At 47.9% G+C, this 21,233-nt stretch overlaps 3 protein-coding genes across 3 annotated transcripts in view; all 3 read left to right on the top strand.

Annotated features, from left to right (window-relative positions):
- LOC144599354 (uncharacterized) overlaps positions 1–1,567 on the top strand; it is a 42,585-nt gene extending 41,018 nt beyond the window's left edge. The window contains exon 10 of the mRNA XM_078410146.1: positions 1,550–1,567. The gene's annotated coding sequence lies outside the window, so the exon portion shown is untranslated. The remainder of the gene's footprint in view (positions 1–1,549) is intronic.
- Positions 1,568–1,638: 71 nt separating this feature from the next.
- On the top strand, positions 1,639–16,387 carry LOC144599410 (uncharacterized). The gene is made up of 8 exons (XM_078410261.1): positions 1,639–1,675; positions 2,413–2,539; positions 4,164–4,289; positions 5,680–5,739; positions 13,503–13,598; positions 14,890–15,014; positions 15,418–16,141; positions 16,255–16,387. Exons 1-7 carry the CDS (start codon positions 1,649–1,651, stop codon positions 15,508–15,510), a joined length of 654 nt encoding a protein of 217 aa, XP_078266387.1. The 5' UTR covers positions 1,639–1,648; the 3' UTR covers positions 15,511–16,141; positions 16,255–16,387.
- LOC144599353 (uncharacterized) overlaps positions 16,009–21,233 on the top strand; it is a 391,192-nt gene continuing 385,967 nt past the window's right edge. Inside the window, exons 1-3 of the mRNA XM_078410145.1 lie at positions 16,009–16,069; positions 17,441–17,566; positions 18,961–19,020. Of these exons, the coding sequence (XP_078266271.1) occupies positions 16,009–16,069; positions 17,441–17,566; positions 18,961–19,020 (247 nt within the window). The remainder of the gene's footprint in view (positions 16,070–17,440; positions 17,567–18,960; positions 19,021–21,233) is intronic.

The following is a 21,233-nucleotide window of genomic DNA, read 5'->3' as shown; positions in this document are numbered from 1 at the left end:
AATTAACAGAACAGGATTTTATACTTTTCAGTACTACCTTCCAGACATCGTCATCAATTTCAATGTTAAGGTCTTCTTCCCAGGTTTGTTTTATTTTAAAAGTAGATTTATCTAGTTTGTTTGAAAAGATACCTACAAAAGATGAGATTAGGTTCTTTGCTTCCAAGGGACCCAGCAAAAGTTTGGACAATGAGTCGTCTTCGGGCAGGGACTCAAAAAGCGAATTGTTTTGTCGAACATAATTTCTCAGCTGTAAATACCTGAAGAATTGAGTTTTGGGCAATGAGAACTTGGATTGTAGCTGATCAAATGATGCAAAGTGTCTATTTATGTAAAGATCTTTTATTGTAACTAACCCTTTACAGCCCCATTCTCTGAACGCTGTGTCTGTAAATGATGGGGGGAAAGCGTGGTTATGGCAGATTGGGGCGTGCATTGACGTATTCGGAAGCTCACAAGTTTCCTAATTTGCTGCCATATTCTCTGAGCATTGGACAGAGTGAAGTGATCCTCTCTAAGAGAGGTGAGAGATCTGGGAAATGAAAAAAGGAGAGCAGGGAGAGAAGTTTTTGGGGTTAAGCTTTTTTCAATCGCCAGCCAAGGGGGCATGTCATATCTAACTCCCCGTTCATATGCATATTGCCAGTATACCATGACTCTAACATTGGCCGCCCAATAGTAATATAAAAAGCACGGTAACCCCAGTCCCTCCTGTTCCCTCGTTTTTTGAAGATAAGCTTTTGAGATCCTGTGTGCTTTATATCCCCAAATAAATGGCATAATGATAGAATCGATTAACTTAAAGGAGGATTTGGGGATAAAAATAGGGACATTCTGAAATAAATACAGAAATCTCGGCAGGGAGACCATCTTTACTGCGTTCACGTGGCCAATCAAGGAAATAGGCAACGTTCTCCATTTCTCTATGTTCTCCTTTAGCTTGTTCAACCTTTCGGTAAAGTTAATTTTAAAAGGGTCTTGGGGTTTTTAGATATTTTAATGCCCAGATTTTTTATACTGTGCGGATTTGTTTTAAACTGCATGTTGGCTAAGAATACAGGGTCTAATTCTGCTGTTAACGATATAAGTTCACTCTTCTGCCAGTTGATAGTGTAACCTGAGACCTCGCCAAAGGAATTAATAAGCTGGAATAGGTAAGGGACAGAATGTTCAGGGTCAGATACAAAGATGGCAATATCATCCGCATAAAGCGACATCTTATGTTCCACCCCACCCAGTATTATCGGTTTAATAAGTGCATGCCCTCTTATGCCGATTGCCAGCGGCTCAATGGCTAACGCAAAGAGGAGCGGCGAGAGGGGGCAGCTCTGTCGCATACCCCTCTGAAGGGCAAAGGGGGGTGACCTATCCTGGTTTGTGAGTATGGAAGCGGTGGGATGAGCATATATTAGACGTACCCAGGAAATAAAAGAGGCACCAAGACCAAACTCTCCCAGCAATCTCAGTAAATATCCCCACTCAACCTGATCGAAAGCTTTTTCTTCGTCTATAAAAGTGACTGAGTTGTATTTCACTGTTTTCCCTCCAGATATTGATGAATGTGCAACCAAAACTTCAAACTGTCAACAAATCTGCACCAACGTAATCGGAAGCTTCATCTGCAGTTGTGACCCAGGCCTCAGCATTGATGAGGCCAACCCATCGTTTTGTGTTGGTAGGTGTTTTTCTAGTTCTGGGTGAGAGAGAGATCTACCTGCACTTCTTCCAACCACATCTACTGCATTTGGTGCCTTCAATGTGGTCTACTCTGCACCAATGTGGCTAAAAGCACACCTGATGACAACTTTGCCAATTTTTTTTACAGCTGAATTATTAAAATCAAAGTAAATTGTCAGATTTACCCCTTTAATTCGCTGTTCAATGCTCTCACATTTTCAGTTCATACAAAAGCTTGAAAGCACATTTCACTAGATCTAAGAACAACTTCTTCTCCACTGTTATGATTACTGATATTTATATTTGCCATGAACGAAGATGTTGTTCAACCTGCCTGTAGCAGAGCTTGCATATTTTTACTTGCCCTTTCTCAATAACTGTGATGCCAGAACAACAAAGCACTATATACTGTAATCTCTTTCTTTTTCACTTTTTGCCGTTCTAATGCACGTGTGTTTTTCTTGTACTTCCTCATTGTCTGCTTTTATTTAGTAAAACGCAAACGTTTCTTGATACACATAACAATAATAAATCAATTCCAACAGCAAAATACTGAGCTACTTATTGTTTAAAAAGTAAAAATAACATTTAGAGAAAGACATCTCCAAATACTATGCAGGTGTCTGGAAGGTTGGATCGCATATTCCATTCAGACTCATGTTAGAACGTGATGCTCAGTTGACAAACCAAATGATATAAAAGTGCCTGAGTTGTATTTCACTGTTTTCCCTCCAGATATTGATGAATGTGCAACCAAAACTTCAAACTTGTCAACAAATCTGCACCAACGCAATCGGAAGCTTCATCTGCAGTTGTTACTCAGGCTTCAGCATTGATGAGGCCAAACCATCGCTTTGTGTTGGTAGGTATTTTCATACACATAAACTACCTGACGTGTAGTTCTAGGTGAGACAGAGATCAACCTGCACTTCTTCCAACCACTTCTATTGCATTTGGTGCCTTCAGTGTGGTCCTCTGCACCTGTGTGGCCAAAAAGACACCAAATCCTCTATTACCCCCTCCCCCCAACCACACATCTCCACCCGTGAAAAAATAAATATTATACAAGTGTATTTCCATCGTTTGGCCATTTCAACAATTGGGATGTAAACTTGCAGGAACTTTCTTGATATACATAATAATTATATAATTTTAATTAAAAAATTTAAAAATATAATTAATTACAATGCATATAACAACAACAGTAAACCCCATCCCGCCCCTTCCCTACATAATTATGAAAACAAACAAACAAAAACAAACAAATAAATAAATAAAAATAAATAATTTAAAAAAACATAACTGCAATGTGACAAAAAAGACAAAAGCACAAAAACATGAGAAAGTAATTTTCACAAGTCAAATATTTCAGTATTTTCACTGCTGGATTCAAAGAAGGTACAAAAGCGTGTGGCATTGAGGGGATAGTTTTACTTGTCCTTAATATGCTGCAGCACTGGGTTCCATATGTTGAAGAACTTCTGAGGGTTGCCAGATAATTCATATCTCAGCCTCTCTACGTGTAAGATGCCCATTAATTCTCTTAACCAATTCTAAAACTGAGGAGCGGAGTCTGATTTCCATAGTTTCAAAATACATTTGTTGGCAATTACCATACCATAAACCAAGATTGTGCGATCATTATGGTCTAGCTTCTCGAGCGTTGTGGAATACCCGAATAGAGCAGTTTCAGGGTCCGGAGTTAAAGTGACGTTTAAAACAGTAGAGTTCCATTGAAATAAAAGACAACAAAAGTTGTGAAGTTTTGGACAAGTCCAAAAGTGGTGAGCGAGTGTACCCTCAGCAGTCTTGCATCTATTACACAAAGGTTAGAAACATAGAAAATAGGTGCAGGAGTAGGCCATTCGGCCCTTCGAGCCTGTACCGCCTTTCAATATGATCATGGCTGATCATCCAGCTCAGTAACCTGTACCTGCCTTCTCTCCATACCCCCTGATCCCTTTAGCCACAAGGGCCACAACTAACTCCCTCTTAAATATAGCCAATTAACTGGCCTCCACTACCTTCTGTGGCAGAGAATTCCACAGACTCACCACTCTCTGTGTGAAGAAATGTTTTCTCATCTCGGTCCTAAAAGACTTCCCCCTTATCCTTCAGCTGTGACCCCTGGTTCTGGACTTCCCCAACATCGGGAACAATCTTCCCGCATCTAGCCTCTCCATCCCCTTAAGAATTTTATATGTTTCAATAAGACCCCCCCTCAGTCTTCTAAATTCCAGCGAGTAGTCTATCCAGTCTTTCTTCATATGAAAGTCCTGCCATCCCTGGGATCAATCTGGTGAACCTTCTCTGTACTCCCTCTAAGGCTAGAATGTCTTTTCTCAGATTAGGAGACCAAAACTGTAAAAGAGGCACCAAGACCAAACTCTTCCAGCACTCTGAGTAAATATCCCCACTAAACTGATCAAAAGCTTTTTCTGCGTCTATAAAAGTGACTGAGTTGTATTTCACTGTTTTCCCTCCAGATATTGATGAATGTGGAACCAAAACTTCACACTGTCAACAAATCTGCACCAACGCAATCGGAAGCTTCATCTGCAGTTGTGACCCAGGCTTCAGCATTGATGAGGTCAACCCATTGTTTTGTGTTGGTAGGTGTTTCCATACACATAAACTAACTGACGTGTAGTTCTGGGTGAGACAGAGATCTACCTGCACTTCTTCCGACCACATCTATTGCATTTGGTGCCTTCAATGTGGTCTCCTCTGCACCAATGTGGCTAAAAGCACACCTGATGACAACTTTGTCATTTTATTTTACAACTGAATTATTAAAATCAGTAAATTGTCAGATTGACCCCTTTCATTCGCTGTTCAATGCTCTCACATTTTCAGATCATACAAAAGCTTGAAAGCACATTTCACTAGATCTAAGAACAACTTCTTCTCCACTGTTATGATTACTGTTATTGATAATTGCCATAAACGAGGATGTTGTTCAAACTGCCAGCTTGCATATTTTGACTTGCCCTTTCTCAATAACTATAATGTCGGAATAACAAAGCAATATATTCTGCAATCTGTTTTTTCTCTTCTTGCCTGTCTAATGCACTTGTGTCTGTTTTTTTTGTACTTGCGCATTGTCTGCTTTTATTTAGTGACAGGCAGACGTTTCTTGATACACATCAAAATAAAGCATCGATCAGTTTGCAGTTATTTGCTGAATATTATTAAATGATTCGAAAGAAACAGCACAGAGTGGAGAGGAGAATATTCCAAGTGGAAATTAAGTCGCCAAAAAAAAGCATGCTGTTTGCTTTCTTAAGCCTGTTTGATGCATAATGTAGAGTCGAAGGTAATAACAGGGCAGTATTTGTGAGGCTCTCATTGATTAAATTTTCAAAAAACCTATTCCGTCACTAAAGAACAGGATCCCAGGTTAGGATGTTGTAACTGATAGAGTCCATCTTCAACCTCATGTTATCCAAGATATAATGTCCAAGCCTGCTCAACTATTACATATATTTCTGGTGCTCATAGGGGCTACATCCTCAAATTGATTGTAGTTTTGTCCAATGTCTTTGCCTTGAATAAAAACAGTCTCATGAAATTATCCAAGAACAAAATATCTGTGGGAATTAGTAAAGAGTTAATGTCTAATGCAAAATTATTATATTCAGTGTATTGCTCAGAAATGGCCAATGAATACAGGTAAATAAAGGAGGCTGAATTAGCAAATGCTCAATCAAAACTGCATGCACAAATTCGGTATTTTCAGTTGATGACTACGACATGAAACCGTGCAATAACATGGTGACAATTCTGTGCATTACAGTAAACAATTCTATGCCAAACTTTTCCATTATTTCTAATTTTCATCAGAATTCCAAATGTTATCTCCCCAAATTCTTCATTGAATGCTTTGTTGACATTTCCTTCCGTCTGTTTAATTTTCACTGCTGCTCTTGACCTTAATTGGGAAGCAAAAAGTCCAATTTCCTTTCTATATCCATTGATGTCACATCTTCATTTCATTCCCAGAACCAAGCACAACAACTGCCACTGCATCGACTACGTCCGCCACAACCAGCGAAACAACAGGTACTAGGATAATGCAGCACCAGGATTCACTGATCAGACTTTTAAATGATACTAGACCGAGTGGGCCCGTTGGGCCCGTCCTCGTAGGGTTTCCATTGTAACCGGGAGGGGAGGAAAGGGGGAGGGTTGGGGGAGGGAAGGGGGAGGGAGGAGGGGAGGGGAGGGGGGGAGGGGAGGGGGGGAGGGGGGAGGGAGAGGGGAGGGAGGGGGTAGGGGGGAGGGAGGGGGAGAGGGGGGGATGGGAGGGGGAGGGGAGGGGGGAAGGGAGGAGGGAAAGGGGGGAGGGAGAGGGGAGGGAGGTGGGTAGGGGGGAGGGAGGGGGACCTCCCCTTTTCCCAGTACCCCTCTTTCCCCGTTGGGCCCGTCCTCGTAGGGTTTCCATTGTAACCGGGAGGAGGGGAGGGCGGGAAGGGGGAGGGAGGGAGGAGGGAGGTGTGGAGGGAGGAGGGGAGGGGAGGGAGGGGGGAGGGGAGGGAGGGGGGTAGGGGGGAGGGGAAGGGGGGAGGGAGGGGGACCTCCCCTTTTCCCAGTACTCCTCTTTCCCCGTTGGGCCCGTCCTCGTAGGGTTTCAATTGTAACCGGGAGGGGGGGAGGGAGGGTGGAAGGAGGGGGGAGAGGGATGGAAGGGTGGAGGGAGGGGGGGAGGGATTGGGGAGGGAGGGAAGGAGGGAGGGGGGAGTTAGGGGGGAGGGGGGAGGGAGTTGGGGAAGGAGGGGGGGAGGGAGTGGGGATGGAGGTGGGAAGGAGGGGGGATGAAGGGGTTGAGGGGGGAAGGGGGACCTCCCCTTTTCCCAGTACCCCTCTTTCCCCGTTGGGCCCGTCATAGGGTTTCCATTGTAACCGGGAGGGGGGAGGGAGGGAGGTGTGGAGGGAGGAGGGGAGGGGGAGGGAGGGGGGAGGGGAGGGGGAAGGGGGGAAGGGGGGAGGGAGTAGGGGGGAGGGGAGGGAGGGGGATCTCCCCTTTTCCCAGTACCCCTCTTTCCCCGTTGGGCCCGTCCCCGTAGGGTTTCCATTGTAACCGGGAAACACTTGCCCCGGTGGCCCACGAGCATAGGGGCCCAATGCTGATCTGTGTATGTTAAGTGACTTGCAATAAAAAAAAATACTTTAAAAAAAGATAAGTGCTTTTTAAGTGCTTGTTTTGAAACATTCGCGGTCACATAGTGCTTCTCACTGCGATCTGTTAGTGGTGCTTTTCGAAACAATGTAGCACCCATCTCAAACAAGCATTGGGAGGATGGGAGGGAGGGAAGGGGAGGGAGGGAGGAGAGAGGTGTGGAGGGAGGGGGGAAGGGGAGGGGGGAACGGGGGGAAGGGGGAGGGAGAGGAGAGGGAGGGGGGATGGGATGGGGGAAGGGGGGAGGGAGGGGGACCTCCCCTTTTCCCAGTACCCCTCTTTCCCCGTTGGGCCCGTCCTCGTAGGGTTTCCATTGTAACCGGGAGGAGGGGAGGGAGGGAGGAGGGAGGTGTGGAGGGAGGAGGGGAGGGGGAAGGGGGAGGGAGAGGGTTAGGGGGGAGTGGGAGGGGAGGGGAGGGAGGGGGACCTCCCCTTTTCCCAGTACCCCTCTTTCCCCGTTGGGCCCATCCCCGTAGGGTTTCCTTTGTAACCAGAAGGGGGGAGGGAGGGTGGAAGGAGGGGGGAGGGGGAGAGGGATGGAAGGGTGGAGGGAGGGGGGGAGGGATGGAAGGGTGGAGGGAGGGGGGGAGGGATGGAGGGAAGGAGGGAGGGGGGGGAGTTAGGGAAGGAGGGGTGAGGGAGGTGGGGAGGGAGTTGGGGAGGAGGGGTGGAGGGAGTGGGGATGGAGGTGGGAAGGAGTGGGGAGGAAGGGGTTGAGGGGGGAAGGGGGGGGAGGGAGGGAATAGGGGCCCCATGCTGATCTGTGTATGTTAAGTGACTTGCACAACTTTAAAAAACTGGCAGTTGCCTTTCGCAACAATGTTGCAACAATCTCACACAAGCATTGTGACGTCACAAGCTGAAGATGTAAATTTAAAACCGAGCTGATCTCTCATTGGTGCACGGGTGCCATTGTGACATCACGCGCTGAAGCCCCTTCAAGAAAAGGGTTAGAAATGAAAATTAAACTTTAATATCTCTCTAGCTTTAAAAAGGTAGCTTCAATTTGAACGAAAGTACTTACAATAGTTGCCCATGTTAATGGTGAATATGGCGGTACAAAAATCGTAGCGCTTTGGTGTACCGTCAGGGAGGAGTAGGGTTTGTAAGTTATGGACAGAAACTCTTCGGAATCTTTGCGTACATACACATATACATACGGAATGTTGGACCGCAGAGTTTTAGTAGTATACTAGACCGAGTGGGCCCGTTGGGCCCGTCCTCGTAGGGTTTCCATTGTAACCGGGAGGGGAGGAAAGGGGGAGGGTTGGGGGAGGGAAGGGGGAGGGAGGAGGGGAGGGAGGGGGGTAGGGGGGAGGGAGGGGGGAGAGGGGGGGATGGGAGGGGGGAGGGGAGGGGGGAAGGGAGGGAAGGGGGGGAGGGAGAGGGGAGGGAGGTGGGTAGGGGGGAGGGAGGGGGACCTCCCCTTTTCCCAGTACCCCTCTTTCCCCGTTGGGCCCGTCCTCGTAGGGTTTCCATTGTAACCGGGAGGAGGGGAGGGCGGGAAGGGGGAGGGAGGGAGGAGGGAGGTGTGGAAGGAGGAGGGGAGGGGAGGGAGGGGGGAGGGGAGGGAGGGGGGTAGGGGGGAGGGGGAGGGAGGGGGAGGGAGAGGGGGGAGGGGAGGGGGAAGGGGGGAGGGAGGGGGACCTCCCCTTTTCCCAGTACTCCTCTTTCCCCGTTGGGCCCGTCCTCGTAGGGTTTCAAGGAGGGGGGAGAGGGATGGAAGGGTGGAGGGAGGGGGGTAGGGATTGGGGAGGGAGGGATGGAGGGAAGGAGGGAGGGGGGAGTTAGGGGGGAGGGGGGAGGGAGGGGGGAGGGAGTTGGGGAGGGAGGGGGAGGAGGGGGGGAGGGAGTGGGGATGGAGGTGGGAAGGAGGGGGGATGAAGGGGTTGAGGAGGGAAGGGGGACCTCCCCTTTTCCCAGTACCCCTCTTTCCCCGTTGGGCCCGTCCTCATAGGGTTTCCATTGTAACCGGGAGGGGGGAGGGAGGGAGGAGGGAGGTGTGGAGGGAGGAGGGGAGGGGGAGGGAGGGGGGGAGCGGAGGGGGAAGGGGAGGGGGAAGGGGGGAGGGGGGAGGGGAGGGAGGGGGAACTCCTCATATCCCAGTACCCCTCTTTCCCCGTTGGGCCCATCCCCGTAGGGTTTCCATTGTAACCGGGAGGGGGGGAGGGAGGGTGGAAGGAGGGGGGAGAGGGATGGAAGGGTGGAGGGAGGGGGGGAGGGATTGGGGAGGGAGGGATGGAGGGAGGGGAGAGTTAGGGGGGAGGGGGGAGGGAGGGGGGAGGGAGGGGGAGGAGGGGGGGAGGGAGTGGGGATGGAGGTAGGAAGGAGGAGGGATGAAAGGGTTGAGGGGGGAAGGGGGACCTCCCCTTTTCCAAGTACCCCTCTTTCCCCGTTGGGCCCGTCCTCATAGGGTTTCCATTGTAACCGGGAGGGGGGGAGTGAGGGAGGAGGGAGGTGTGGAGGGAGGTGTGGAGGGAGGAGGGGAGGGGGAGGGAGGGGGGAGGGGAGGGGGAAGGGTAGGGGGAAGGGGGGAGGGGTTAGGGGGGAGGGGAGGGAGGGGGACCTCCCCTTTTCCCAGTACCCCTCTTTCCCCGTTGGGCCCGTCCCCGTAGGGTTTCTATTGTAACCGGGAGGGGGGAGGGAGGGTGGAAGGAGGGGGGAGGGGGAGAGGGATGGAAGGGTGGATGGATTGGGGGAGGGAGGGATGGAGGGAAGGAGGGAGGGGGGGGAGTTATGGGGGAGGTTTGAGGGAGGTGGGGAGGGAGGGGGAGGGAGTTGGGGAGGGAGGGGGAGGAGGGGGGGAGGGAGTGGGGATGGAGGTGGGAAGGAAGGGGTTGAGGGGTGAAGGGGGACCTCCCATTTTCCCAGTACCCCTCTTTCCCCCACCACCAAGCCCCTCCGCAACGACCCCTGTTGTCCCCCTCCCCAGTCCCCATTCTCAGACCCCCCCCCCATTCTCTCTCTCCCCCAGACACACTCCAAGTGCTGTTTCGCAACACTTGCCCCGGTGGCCCACGAGCATAGAGGCCCCATGTTGATCTGTGTATGTTAAGTGACTTGCAATAAAAAAGACTACTTGAAAACAGTGGTTTAAAGTGGTTTAAAGTGCTGTTTTTGCTACATTCGCGGTCATTTAGTGCTTCTCACGACCACGGTTATTTAGTGCTTCTCACTGCGATCTGTTAGTGGTGCTTTTCGAAACAATGTTGCACCCATCTCAAACAAGCATTGGGAGGATGGGAGGGAGGGAAGGGGAGGGAGGGAGGAGAGAGGTGTGGAGGGAGGAGGGGAGGGAGGGGGAAGGGGAGGGGGGAACGGGGGGAAGGGGGGAGGGAGAGGGGAGGAAGGGGGATGGGATGGGGGAAGGGGGGAGGGAGGGGGACCTCCCCTTTTCCCAGTACCCCTCTTTCCCCGTTGGGCCCGTCCTCGTAGGGTTTCCATTGTAACCGGGAGGAGGGGAGGGAGGGAGGAGGGGAGGGGGGAGGGGAGGGGGGAAGGGGGAGGGAGAGGGTTAGGGGGGAGGGGGATAGGGGAGGGGGGAAGGGGAGGGGGGAAGGGGAGGGAGGGGGACCTCCCCTTTTCCCAGTACCCCTCTTTCCCCGTTGGGCCCGTCCCCGTAGGGTTTCCTTTGTAACCAGAAGGGGGGAGGGAGGGTTGAAGGAGGGGGGAGGGGGAGAGGGATGGAAGGGTGGAGGGAGGGGGGGAGGGATGGAGGGAAGGAGGGAGGGGGGGAGTTAGGGGAGGAGGGGTGAGGGAGGTGGGGAGGGAGTTGGGGAGGAGGGGGGGAGGGAGTGGGGATGGAGGTGGGAAGGAGTGGGGAGGAAGGGGTTGAGGGGTGAAGGGGGGGGGAGGGAGGGAATAGGGGCCCCATGCTGATCTGTGTATGTTAAGTGACTTGCACAACTTTAAAAAACTGGCAGTTGCCTTTCGCAACAATGTTGCAACAATCTCACACAAGCATTGTGACGTCACAAGCTGAAGATGTAAATTTAAAACCGAGCTGATCTCTGATTGGTGCACGGGTGCCATTGTGACATCACGCGCTGAAGCCCCTTCAAGAAAAGGGTTAGAAATGAAAATTTAAACTTTAATATCTCTCTAGCTTTAAAAAGGTTGCTTCAATTTGAACGAAAGTACTTACAATAGTTGCCCACGTTAATGGTGAATATGGCGGTACAAAAATCGTAGCGCTTTGGTGTACCGTCAGGGAGGAGTAGGGTTTGTAAGTTATGGACAGAAACTCTTCGGAATCTTCCGTACATACACATATACATACATACATACGGAATGTTGGACCGCAGAGTTTTAGTAGTATATAGACTAGACCGAGTGGGCCCGTTGGGCCCGTCCTCGTAGGGTTTCCATTGTAACCGGGAGGGGAGGAAAGGGGGAGGGTTGGGGGAGGGAAGGGGGAGGGAGGAGGGGAGGGAGGGGGGTAGGGGGGAGGGAGGGGGGAGAGGGGGGGATGGGAGGGGGGAGGGGAGGGGGGAAGGGAGGGAAGGGGGGGAGGGAGAGGGGAGGGAGGTGGGTAGGGGGGAGGGAGGGGGACCTCCCCTTTTCCCAGTACCCCTCTTTCCCCGTTGGGCCCGTCCTCGTAGGGTTTCCATTGTAACCGGGAGGAGGGGAGGGCGGGAAGGGGGAGGGAGGGAGGAGGGAGGTGTGGAAGGGGTTGAGGGGTGAAGGGGGGGGAGGGAGGGAATAGGGGCCCCATGCTGATCTGTGTATGTTAAGTGACTTGCACAACTTTAAAAAACTGGCAGTTGCCTTTCGCAACAATGTTGCAACAATCTCACACAAGCATTGTGACGTCACAAGCTGAAGATGTAAATTTAAAACCGAGCTGATCTCTGATTGGTGCACGGGTGCCATTGTGACATCACGCGCTGAAGCCCCTTCAAGAAAAGGGTTAGAAATGAAAATTTAAACTTTAATATCTCTCTAGCTTTAAAAAGGTTGCTTCAATTTGAACGAAAGTACTTACAATAGTTGCCCACGTTAATGGTGAATATGGCGGTACAAAAATCGTAGCGCTTTGGTGTACCGTCAGGGAGGAGTAGGGTTTGTAAGTTATGGACAGAAACTCTTCGGAATCTTCCGTACATACACATATACATACATACATACGGAATGTTGGACCGCAGAGTTTTAGTAGTATACTAGAAAAGAGGGCCCGTTGGGCCCGTCCCCACACCCCCCATTCTCACTCCCCCAGCCCCACTCTTACTCTCCAAGTGTGCCCGTTGGGCCCGGAAAAGAGGGCCCGTTGGGCCCGTCCCCACACCCCCCATTCTCTCCTCCCCCAGCCCCACTCTTACTCTCCAAGTGTGCCCGTTGGGCCCGTCCTCCTGATCTGTGTATGTCAAGTGACCACTATAGCCTTCATTCTTTTTTTTTTTCCCTAATCAGATGTTTGTTTGTTTTTTCCTAATCAGATGTGCAGTACTTTGGTCAACGTGGGTTGTTTTTAAATGTGCTATACAAATAAAACTGACTTGACTTGACTTGACTTGCAATAACAAAAAAGACTTCTTGGAAGCTTTTCGAAACAATGTAGCCGCCGTCACAAGCTGAAAACTAAATCCTTGCTGAAAACTAAATCCTTTTCTGGAAACTTTTGGAAACAAATGTAGCCCCTTGAAGAAAAGGGTTAGAAATGAAAAATTTAAACTTTAATATCTCTCTAGCTTTAAAAAGGTAGCTTCAATTTGAACGAAAGTACTTACAATAGTTGCCCAGGTTAATGGTGAATACGGCGGTACAAAAATCGTAGCGCTTTGGTGTACCGTCTAGGAGGAGTAGGGTTTGTAAGTAATCTTCCGTACATACACATATACATACATACATACGGAATGTTGGACCGCAGAGTTTTAGTATTATATAGATAGATAGATATTACTTGCCAAAACTAGTGACAAACAATAGACGATGCTTAATTATTCGATCAACAAATGTTCCTAAAAGCATCCAAACCATTGATCAGTTCACAGTCACACGCTGTGTATTATTGAACAATTCTATAGAAATAGCACTGTACCGTCAGGGGAACGTTACAAGAGGAGAATAAGTCACATAAAAAAGAATAAGATGTAATTTTGATGTGTGTCTGTATAATACATAACATACAACCAAAGGCAACAGCAGACCAGTCATCTCTGTGAGGCACTCAAGAAGCACATTTTCAAAGCACCTATCCCATCACTGAACATGGATTAAACATCCAGTTCCCAGATTAGGTTGTCTTATATGAAGACTCAACTAGAGTGATAATGGTGCCATTTTTTTTTTGCTTCGCATTTTGACACTTTGATGTTAGTTAGAATAGCAGATGCTAATGTAATCAACCCAATAATTTAAATAGGAAATACCAAGCAAATAGTCAAGTAAGTCAACAAGAAAAGTCAAGCAATTATTCATTTATTATTTGTAAGATTTTGGATGCTCATTTGTTTTGGAAAATAGCAGCAGATCCAATGAACCAGTTACCACTTACATGACTGTATGTTGCTAATATGCATCATCAGATTTACAAAATCAAATGATCAAATTCAGCTTGGACTCTCAGGGATATTTTACACAATTTACAAGCTTTATCCATGAGAGTGCTGCCATGTATATTAACTGACATTTCTTTCCATATGTGAAGCTTCAACAACTTTTGCAAGCGCAGCAGCGACCAGGTCTACAGAGCAAAGTACAACAATGACACCTTATACAACTGAATCAACATCAACAGTGCCAGGTACCGTAAATTGCAACTCGTACTCTAAATGCATCAAGGGAAAATAAGAAAAAATGATCAAACTTGTGTCAACCGTCCTTAGACCCAGAGAGTATCCTATCCTATCTATTCCTATTTGATTTCATACACGTGTATAAGATCAACGTTCAGCCTCCTTTTATCCAAGAAATAAAGTCCAACTCTACCCATTTTTTACAAATATTTCAGTTCTTGATTGTGGCTACATCCTCAAACTTATTGTAGTTTTGTTCAAGATACTAGTCATGAATAATAACAGTAAAGCGAAACCAGCCAAATTCAAAATATCTATGGAAATTGGAAACAGTGAATGTTTAGTGCAAAGAATTTATAGGCGGTGGAATGCTCAGAGTTGACCAATTAATTCAGGGACCTAATGAGTGTGAGTTCTAAAGGTAACAGCAAATACAATCAAAACTGCATGCACAAACTCAATATTTTCAGTTGATGACAACTACATGATACATTGTGTAATAGCACGGTGACAAGTCCATGCATAACACAGAGAAAATAATTCCAGTATTATCGGTTTAATAAGTGCATGCCCTCTTATGCCGATTGCCAGCGGCTCAATGGCTAACGCAAAGAGGAGCGGTGAGAGGGGGCAGCTCTGTCGCGTACCCCTCTGAAGGGCAAAGGGGGGTGACCTATCCTGGTTTGTGAGTATGGAAGCGGTGGGATGAGCATATATTAGACGTACCCAGGAAATATAAGAGGCACCAAGACCAAACTCTTCCAGCACTCTGAGTAAATATCCCCACTCAACCTGATCGAAAGCTTTTTCTTCGTCTATAGAACAACTTGTTCTCCACTGTTATGATTACTGATATTTATATTTGCCATGAACGAAGATGTTGTTCAACCTGCCTGTAGCAGAGCTTGCATATTTTTACTTGCCCTTTCTCAATAACTGTAATGCCAGAACAACAAAGCACTATATACTGTAATCTCTTTTTCACTTTTTGCCGTTCTAATGCACGTGTGTTTTTCTTGTACTTCCTCATTGTCTGCTTTTATTTAGTAAAACGCAAACGTTTCTTGATACACATAACAATAATAAATCAATTCCAACAGCAAAATACTGAGCTACTTATTGTTTAAAAAGTAAAAATAACATTTAGAGAAAGACATCTCCAAATACTATAAATACTATGCAGGTGTCTGGAAGGTTGGATCGCGTATTCCATTCAGACTCATGTTCGAAAGTGATGCTCAGCTGACAAACCAAATGATATAAAAGTGACTGAGTTGTATTTCACTGTTTTCCCTCCAGATATTGATGAATGTGCAACCAAAACTTCAAACTGTCAACAAATCTGCACCAACGCAATCGGAAACTTCATCTGCAGTTGTGACCCAGGCTTCAGCATTGATGGGGCCAACCCATCATTTGTGTTGGTAGGTGTTTTCATACTCATAAACTACCTGATGTGTAGTTCTAGGTGAGACAGAGATCAACCTGCACTTCTTCCAACCACATCTATTGCATTTGGTGCCTTCAGTGTGGTCCTCTGCACCAATGTGGCTAAAAGCACACCGGATGACAACTTTGCCAATTTTTTTTACAGCTGAATTATTAAAATCAGTAAATTGTCAGATTTACCCCTTTCAGTCGCTGTTCAATGCTCTCACATTTTCAGATCATACAAAAGCTTGAAAGCACATTTCACTAGATCTAAGAACAACTTCTTCTCCGCTGTTATGATTACTGTTATTGATAATTGCCATAAACGAGTATGTTGTTCAAACTGCCAGCTTGCATATTTTGACTTGCCCTTTCTCAATGTTTCCAAATACACAGGACAAGATGTTAGAAATCCAAAGTGCCAAATGTCAACTTGCTCCCGGTGGTGATGGGAGGCTTATGCACTCACCTATGCTCCTCCGATGTTGAGAAAGGCTAGGCAGACACGTCATTGGGGTTATCAAGTGGGCACCTACTTTCATCGACGTTTCACTGATTGGACCCACGACGTCTCCAGTAGGCTCAGCAGTGCATTCTGGCGTCCCAGAACCACCCCCCTCTGCATCTGCCTAGCCGGCTTTGGGAGACCAGATGGGGTCTTTCCTCTTCAGCCAGAGCCACTGGCTACTCCGCTCTGCCACCTGTGATGTTTCCTTGATAGCCTGGCGTAGGACTTGTCCGCTGATCCCCAGGTCCTTCATCAGTCTTACGGTAGATGTTGCCACAAATCCTCGACATCCAACTTCTACCGGGCAGATCTTTGCTCTCCAGCCCCGCTGTTCTGCCTCCGCTGCAAGGTCTGTGTAGCGCAGTTTCTTTCTTTCAAAGGCTTCCTGCACAGCATCCTCCCAAGAGACTGTGAGCTCCACAAAATACACCATGCGCTGAGAGTTGGACCAGAGGACAAGATCAGGCCTCAAGTTGGTGATGGCTATCTCTGGTGGAACTGTAAGGTGTTGGTTCTTTGCATCCGGGGGACCCAGCAAAAGTTTGGACAATGAGTCGTCTTCGGGCAGGGACTCAAAAAGCGAATTGTTTTGTCGAACGTAATTTCTCAGCTGTAAGTACCTGGAGAATTGAGTTTTGGGCAATGTGAACTTGGATTGTAGCTGATCAAATGATGCAAAGTGTCTATTTATGTAAAGATCTTTTATTGTAACTATCCCTTTACAGCTCCACTCTCTGAACGCTGTGTCTGTAAATATTGAGGGGAAAGCGTGGTTATGCCAGATTGGGGCGTGCATTGACGTATTCGGAAGCTCACAAGCTTTCCTAATTTGGTGCCATATTCTCTGAGCATTGGACAGAGTGAAGTGATCCTCTCTAAGAGAGGTGAGAGATCTGGGTAATGAAAAAAGGAGAGCAGGGAGAGAAGTTTTTGGGGTTAAGCTTTTTTCAATCGCCAGCCAAGGGGGCATGTCATATCTAACTCCCCGTTATTATGCATATTGCCAGTATACCATGACTCTAACATTGGCCGCCCAATAGTAATATAAAAAGCACAGTAACCCCAGTCCCCCATGTTCCCTCGTTTTTTTGAAGATAAGCTTTTGAGATCCTGTGTGCTTTATATCCCCAAATAAATGGCATAATGATAGAATCGATTAACTTAAAGTAGGATTTGGGGATAAAAATAGGGACATTCTGAAATAAATACAGAAATCTCGGCAGGGAGACCATCTTTACTGCGTTCACGCGGCCAATCAAGGAAATAGGCAACGTTCTCCATTTCTCTATGTTCTCCTTTAGCTTGTACAACCTTTCGGTAACGTTAATTTTAAAAGGGTCTTGGGGTTTTTAGATATTTTAATGCCCAGATTTTTTATACTGTGCGGATTTGTTTTAAACTGCTTGTTGGCTAAGAATACAGGGTCTAATTCTGCTGTTAACGATATAAGTTCACTCTTCTGCCAGTTCATAGTGTAACCTGAGACCTCGCCAAAGGAATTAAGAAGCTGGAATAGGTAAGGGACAGAATGTTCAGGGTCAGATACAAAGATGGCAATATCATCCGCATAAAGCGAAATCTTATGTTCCACCCCACCCAGTATTATCGGTTTTATAAGTGCATGCCCTCTTATGCCGATTGCCAGCGGCTCAATGGCTAACGCAAAGAGGAGCGGCGAGAGGGGGCAGCTCTGTTGCATACCCCTCTAAAGGGCAAAGGGGGGTGACCTATCCTGGTTTGTGAGTATGGAAGCGGTGGGATGAGCATATATTAGACGTACCCAGGAAATAAAAGAGGCACCAAGACCAAACTCTTCCAGCACTCTGAGTAAATATCCCCACTCAACCTGATCGAAAGCTTTTTCTGCGTCTATAAAAGTGACTGAGTTGTATTTCACTGTTTTCCCTCCAGATATTGATGAATGTGCAACCAAAACTTCAAACTGTCAACAAATCTGCACCAACGCAATCGGAAGCTTCATCTGCAGTTGTGACCCAGGCTTCAGCATTGAAGAGGCCAAACCATCGTTTTGTGTTGGTAGGTGTTTTCATACACATAAACTACCTGACGTGTAGTTCTAGGTGAGACAGAGATCAACCTGCACTTCTTCCAACCACTTCTATTGCATTTGGTGCCTTCAGTGTGATCCTCTGCACCAATGTGGCTAAAAGCACACCTGATGACAACTTTGCCAATTTTTTTTACAGCTGAATTATTAAAATCAGTAAATTGTCAGATTTACCCCTTTCATTCGCTGTTCCATGCTCTCACATTTTCAGATCATACAAAAGCTTGAAAGCACATTTCACTAGATCTAAGAACAACTTCTTCTCCACTGTTATGACTACTGTTATTGATAATTGCCATAAACGAGGATGTTGTTCAAACAGCCAGCTTGCATATTTTGACTTGCCCTTTCTCAATAACTATAATGTCGGAATAACAAAGCAATATATTCTGCAATCTGTTCTTTTTTCTCTTCTTGCCTGTCTAATGCACTTGTGTCTGTTTTTCTTGTACTTGCGCATTGTCTGCTTTTATTTAGTGACACGCAGACGTTTCTTGATATACATCAAAATAAAGCATCGATCAGTTTGCAGTTATTTGCTGAATATTATTAAATGATTTGAAAGAAACAGCACAGAGTGGAGAGGAGAATATTCCAAGTGGAAATTAAGTCACCAAAAAAAAGTATGCTGTTAGTTTGCTTTCTTAAGCCTGTTTGATGCATAATGTAGAGTCAAAGGTAAGAACAGGGCAGTATTTGTGAGGCTCTCATTGATTAAATTTTCAAAAAACCTATTCCGTCACTAAAGAACAGGATCCCAGGTTAGGATGTTGTAACTGATAGAGTCCATCTTCAACCTCATGTTATCCAAGATATAAAGTCCAAGCCTGCTCAACTATTACATATATTTCTGGTGTTCAAAGGGGCTACATCCTCAAATTGATTGTAGTTTTGTCCAATGTCTTTGCCTTGAATAACAACAGTCTCATGAAATTATCCAAGAACAAAATATCTGTGGGAAGTGGAAAGAGTTAATGTCTAATGCAAAATTATTATATGCAGTGTATTGCTCAGAAATGGCCAATGAATACAGGTAAATAAAGGAGGCTGAATTAGCAAATGCTCAATCAAAACTGCATGCACAAATTCAGTATTTTCAGTTGGTGACTACGACATGAAACCGTGCAATAACATGGTGACCATTCTGTGCATTACAGTAAACAATTCTATGCCAAACTTTTCCATTATTTCAAATTTTCATCAGAATTCCAAATGTTATCTCCCCAAATTCTTCATTGAATGCTTTGTTAACATTTCCTTTCGTCAGTTTAATTTTCACTGCTGCTCTTGACCTGAATTGGGAAACAAAAAGTCCAATTTCCTTTCTATATCCATTGATGTCACATCTTCATTTCATTCCCAGAACCAAGCACAACAACTGCCACTGCATCGACTACGTCCGCCACTACCAGCGAAACAACAGGTACTAGGATAATGCAGCACCAGGATTCACTGATCAGACTTTTAAATGGTACATTACTTACCAAAGCAAGTGACAAACAATAGATGATGTGTAGCGACACAGGGATTGGTCCAGACCATCGAACCCTCTGATTGGTAGAAGAGGTGAGGTGGTGCGCAGGAAAAGGAACTGGGCAGTCTCGTTTAGTCCTCCGAAGGAGACAGTAAGATTTATGGTTGTCTGTCGTTTGGTGCGTTGATTGTCACGGTTGTTAATGTTATAATAAACGTCTACCTCAACGTACTTCGCCTACGACTCGCCATAGTGGTGACCCCGACGTGATCACAGATCACCAAGATGTCCCAACGGGAGGCATCGACGCCAAACGCAGTCGGCGTTCATCTGCCCCCGTTCTGGGCCCACCAACCACGCCTGTGGTTCGCCCAAGCGGAGGCACAGTTCCACCTCTGGGGAATACAGGAGGACGCGACCCGATTCTACCACCTACTGAGCGTCCTGCCGTCGGAAACGTCCGCACGGGTCGCACAGTACGTAACCAACCCGCCAGAAACCGACAAGTATGCGGGACTCAAGTCGCTGCTGCTGAAAACCCTCGGGCGCAGCCAACAACAGCGTGCCAGCACACTCCTGCACTTACCTGAGCTCGGGGACCGACCGCCGTCGGTCCTCATGTCGGAGATGATGACTCTAGCGGGAGAACACACCAAATGCCTCATGTTCGAGGAGGCATTCCGCGAAAAGATGCCAGAGGACGTCCGCGTAGTCCTAGTAGACGTTACTTTCGATGACCCGATGGATTTCGCAGAAAAAGCGGAAGCACTGGTCGCGGCAAAGGCGAGGCGCCCCGGGTCAGTAAATCGGGTTTCAACACAGGTGAGCGACCGACCGCGCGGCCAAGATGGCGCCCATCCGCCCGCCACTTTTCAAAAAGCACGCCAAGCTGCTACGTCGACGGTGGCCATTTTGAAACAGGCCCGCGACACAGAAACACACCAGCGCGGCTGGTGTTTCTTTCACAGAAGGTGGGGAGCAGCGGCACGCAACTGTAGAAGCCTCTGCACATTCTCGGGAAATGCCTCGGCCGATCAAATGTAGAGGCAATCTCGATCGGCCAGAACCATCGCCTCTACCTGGCGGAGCAACATACGGGTACCGTTTTCCTCGTGGACACCGGGGCGATTGTCAGCATTGTGCCTCCATCTTGTCAAGAAGCGCGATCAGGTAAGACCGGCCCCCCCCTCATTGCAGTCAACGGCAGCCCTGTCCGTACCTATGGAACACGGGACATGTCCCTGTCCTTTGGTTCCAGGACCTACAACTGGACTTTCATCATCGCAGATGTAGGCCAGGCAATCCTGGGCGCGGATTTCCTTTGGGCTTTCTCGTTAATCCCTGACGTCCGTGGGAAGACCCTGCAACCGTCGTCCAGTAGCGTTGACTCCCCCGCTTCTTCGGTTTCCGTGTCATCCAGCCCGACCGTCCAGGCCGTCACCACGACCTCCGACCCGTTTGCTGCGATACTCGCTGATTTCCCGGAGCTCCTAGTCCAGCGATTCGACACACCTGCTGCCAAGCACGGAGTCGTACACTTCATCCCCACGGAGGGACCGCCTGTTTTCGCCCGAGCCCGTTGCCTACCCCCTGATAAGCTGGCAGTCGCTCGCGAAGAGTTCCTCACTTTGGAACGACTGGGGATCATACGCCCGTCAGACAGCCCGTGGGCCTCACCGTTACACATGGTCCCAAAAGCATCTGGGGGGTGGAGACCATGTGGCGATTACCGACGCCTGAACGCCATCACCACGGCTGACCGATACCCGATCCCGCATATTCAGGATTTTTCTGCCAGCCTAGAGGGTGCCACGGTTTTCTCAAAACTGGACTTAGTCCGAGGGTATCATCAGATCCCGGTTCGCCCCACAGACATTCCTAAGACCGCCACCATCACCCCGTTCGGGCTTTTCGAGTGGCTGCGGATGCCTTTCGGCCTCAAAAACGCCGCCCAAGCGTTCCAACATCTCATGGACCATGTGGGTCGGGGTATGCCTTTTGTATTCATATATCTAGACGATATTCTCGTGGCAAGTCGGTCAGCTCACGAACACCGGTCCCACCTGCGCTCCATATTCCAAAGGTTGCAGCACCACGGCCTGATCCTACACCCGTCCAAATGCCAATTCGGACTATCCTCAGTAGATTTCCTGGGCCATCGG

The sequence above is a fragment of the Rhinoraja longicauda genome, chromosome 13, assembly GCF_053455715.1.
Source record: "Rhinoraja longicauda isolate Sanriku21f chromosome 13, sRhiLon1.1, whole genome shotgun sequence".
NCBI lineage: Eukaryota > Metazoa > Chordata > Chondrichthyes > Rajiformes > Arhynchobatidae > Rhinoraja > Rhinoraja longicauda.
This window is presented reverse-complemented; position numbering and strand designations above follow the sequence as displayed.

Bases quoted from the DNA above. Each gene is read 5' to 3' on its own strand.
- LOC144599410 (XM_078410261.1), top strand. From the start codon at position 1,649: ATGAGGCCAACCCATCGTTTTGTGTTG. The intron at 1,676-2,412 runs GTAGGTGTTTTT...TTTTCCCTCCAG, and splicing joins CAACCCATCGTTTTGTGTTG to ATATTGATGAATGTGCAACC. The intron at 4,290-5,679 runs GTAGGTGTTTCC...TTTCATTCCCAG, and splicing joins CAACCCATTGTTTTGTGTTG to AACCAAGCACAACAACTGCC.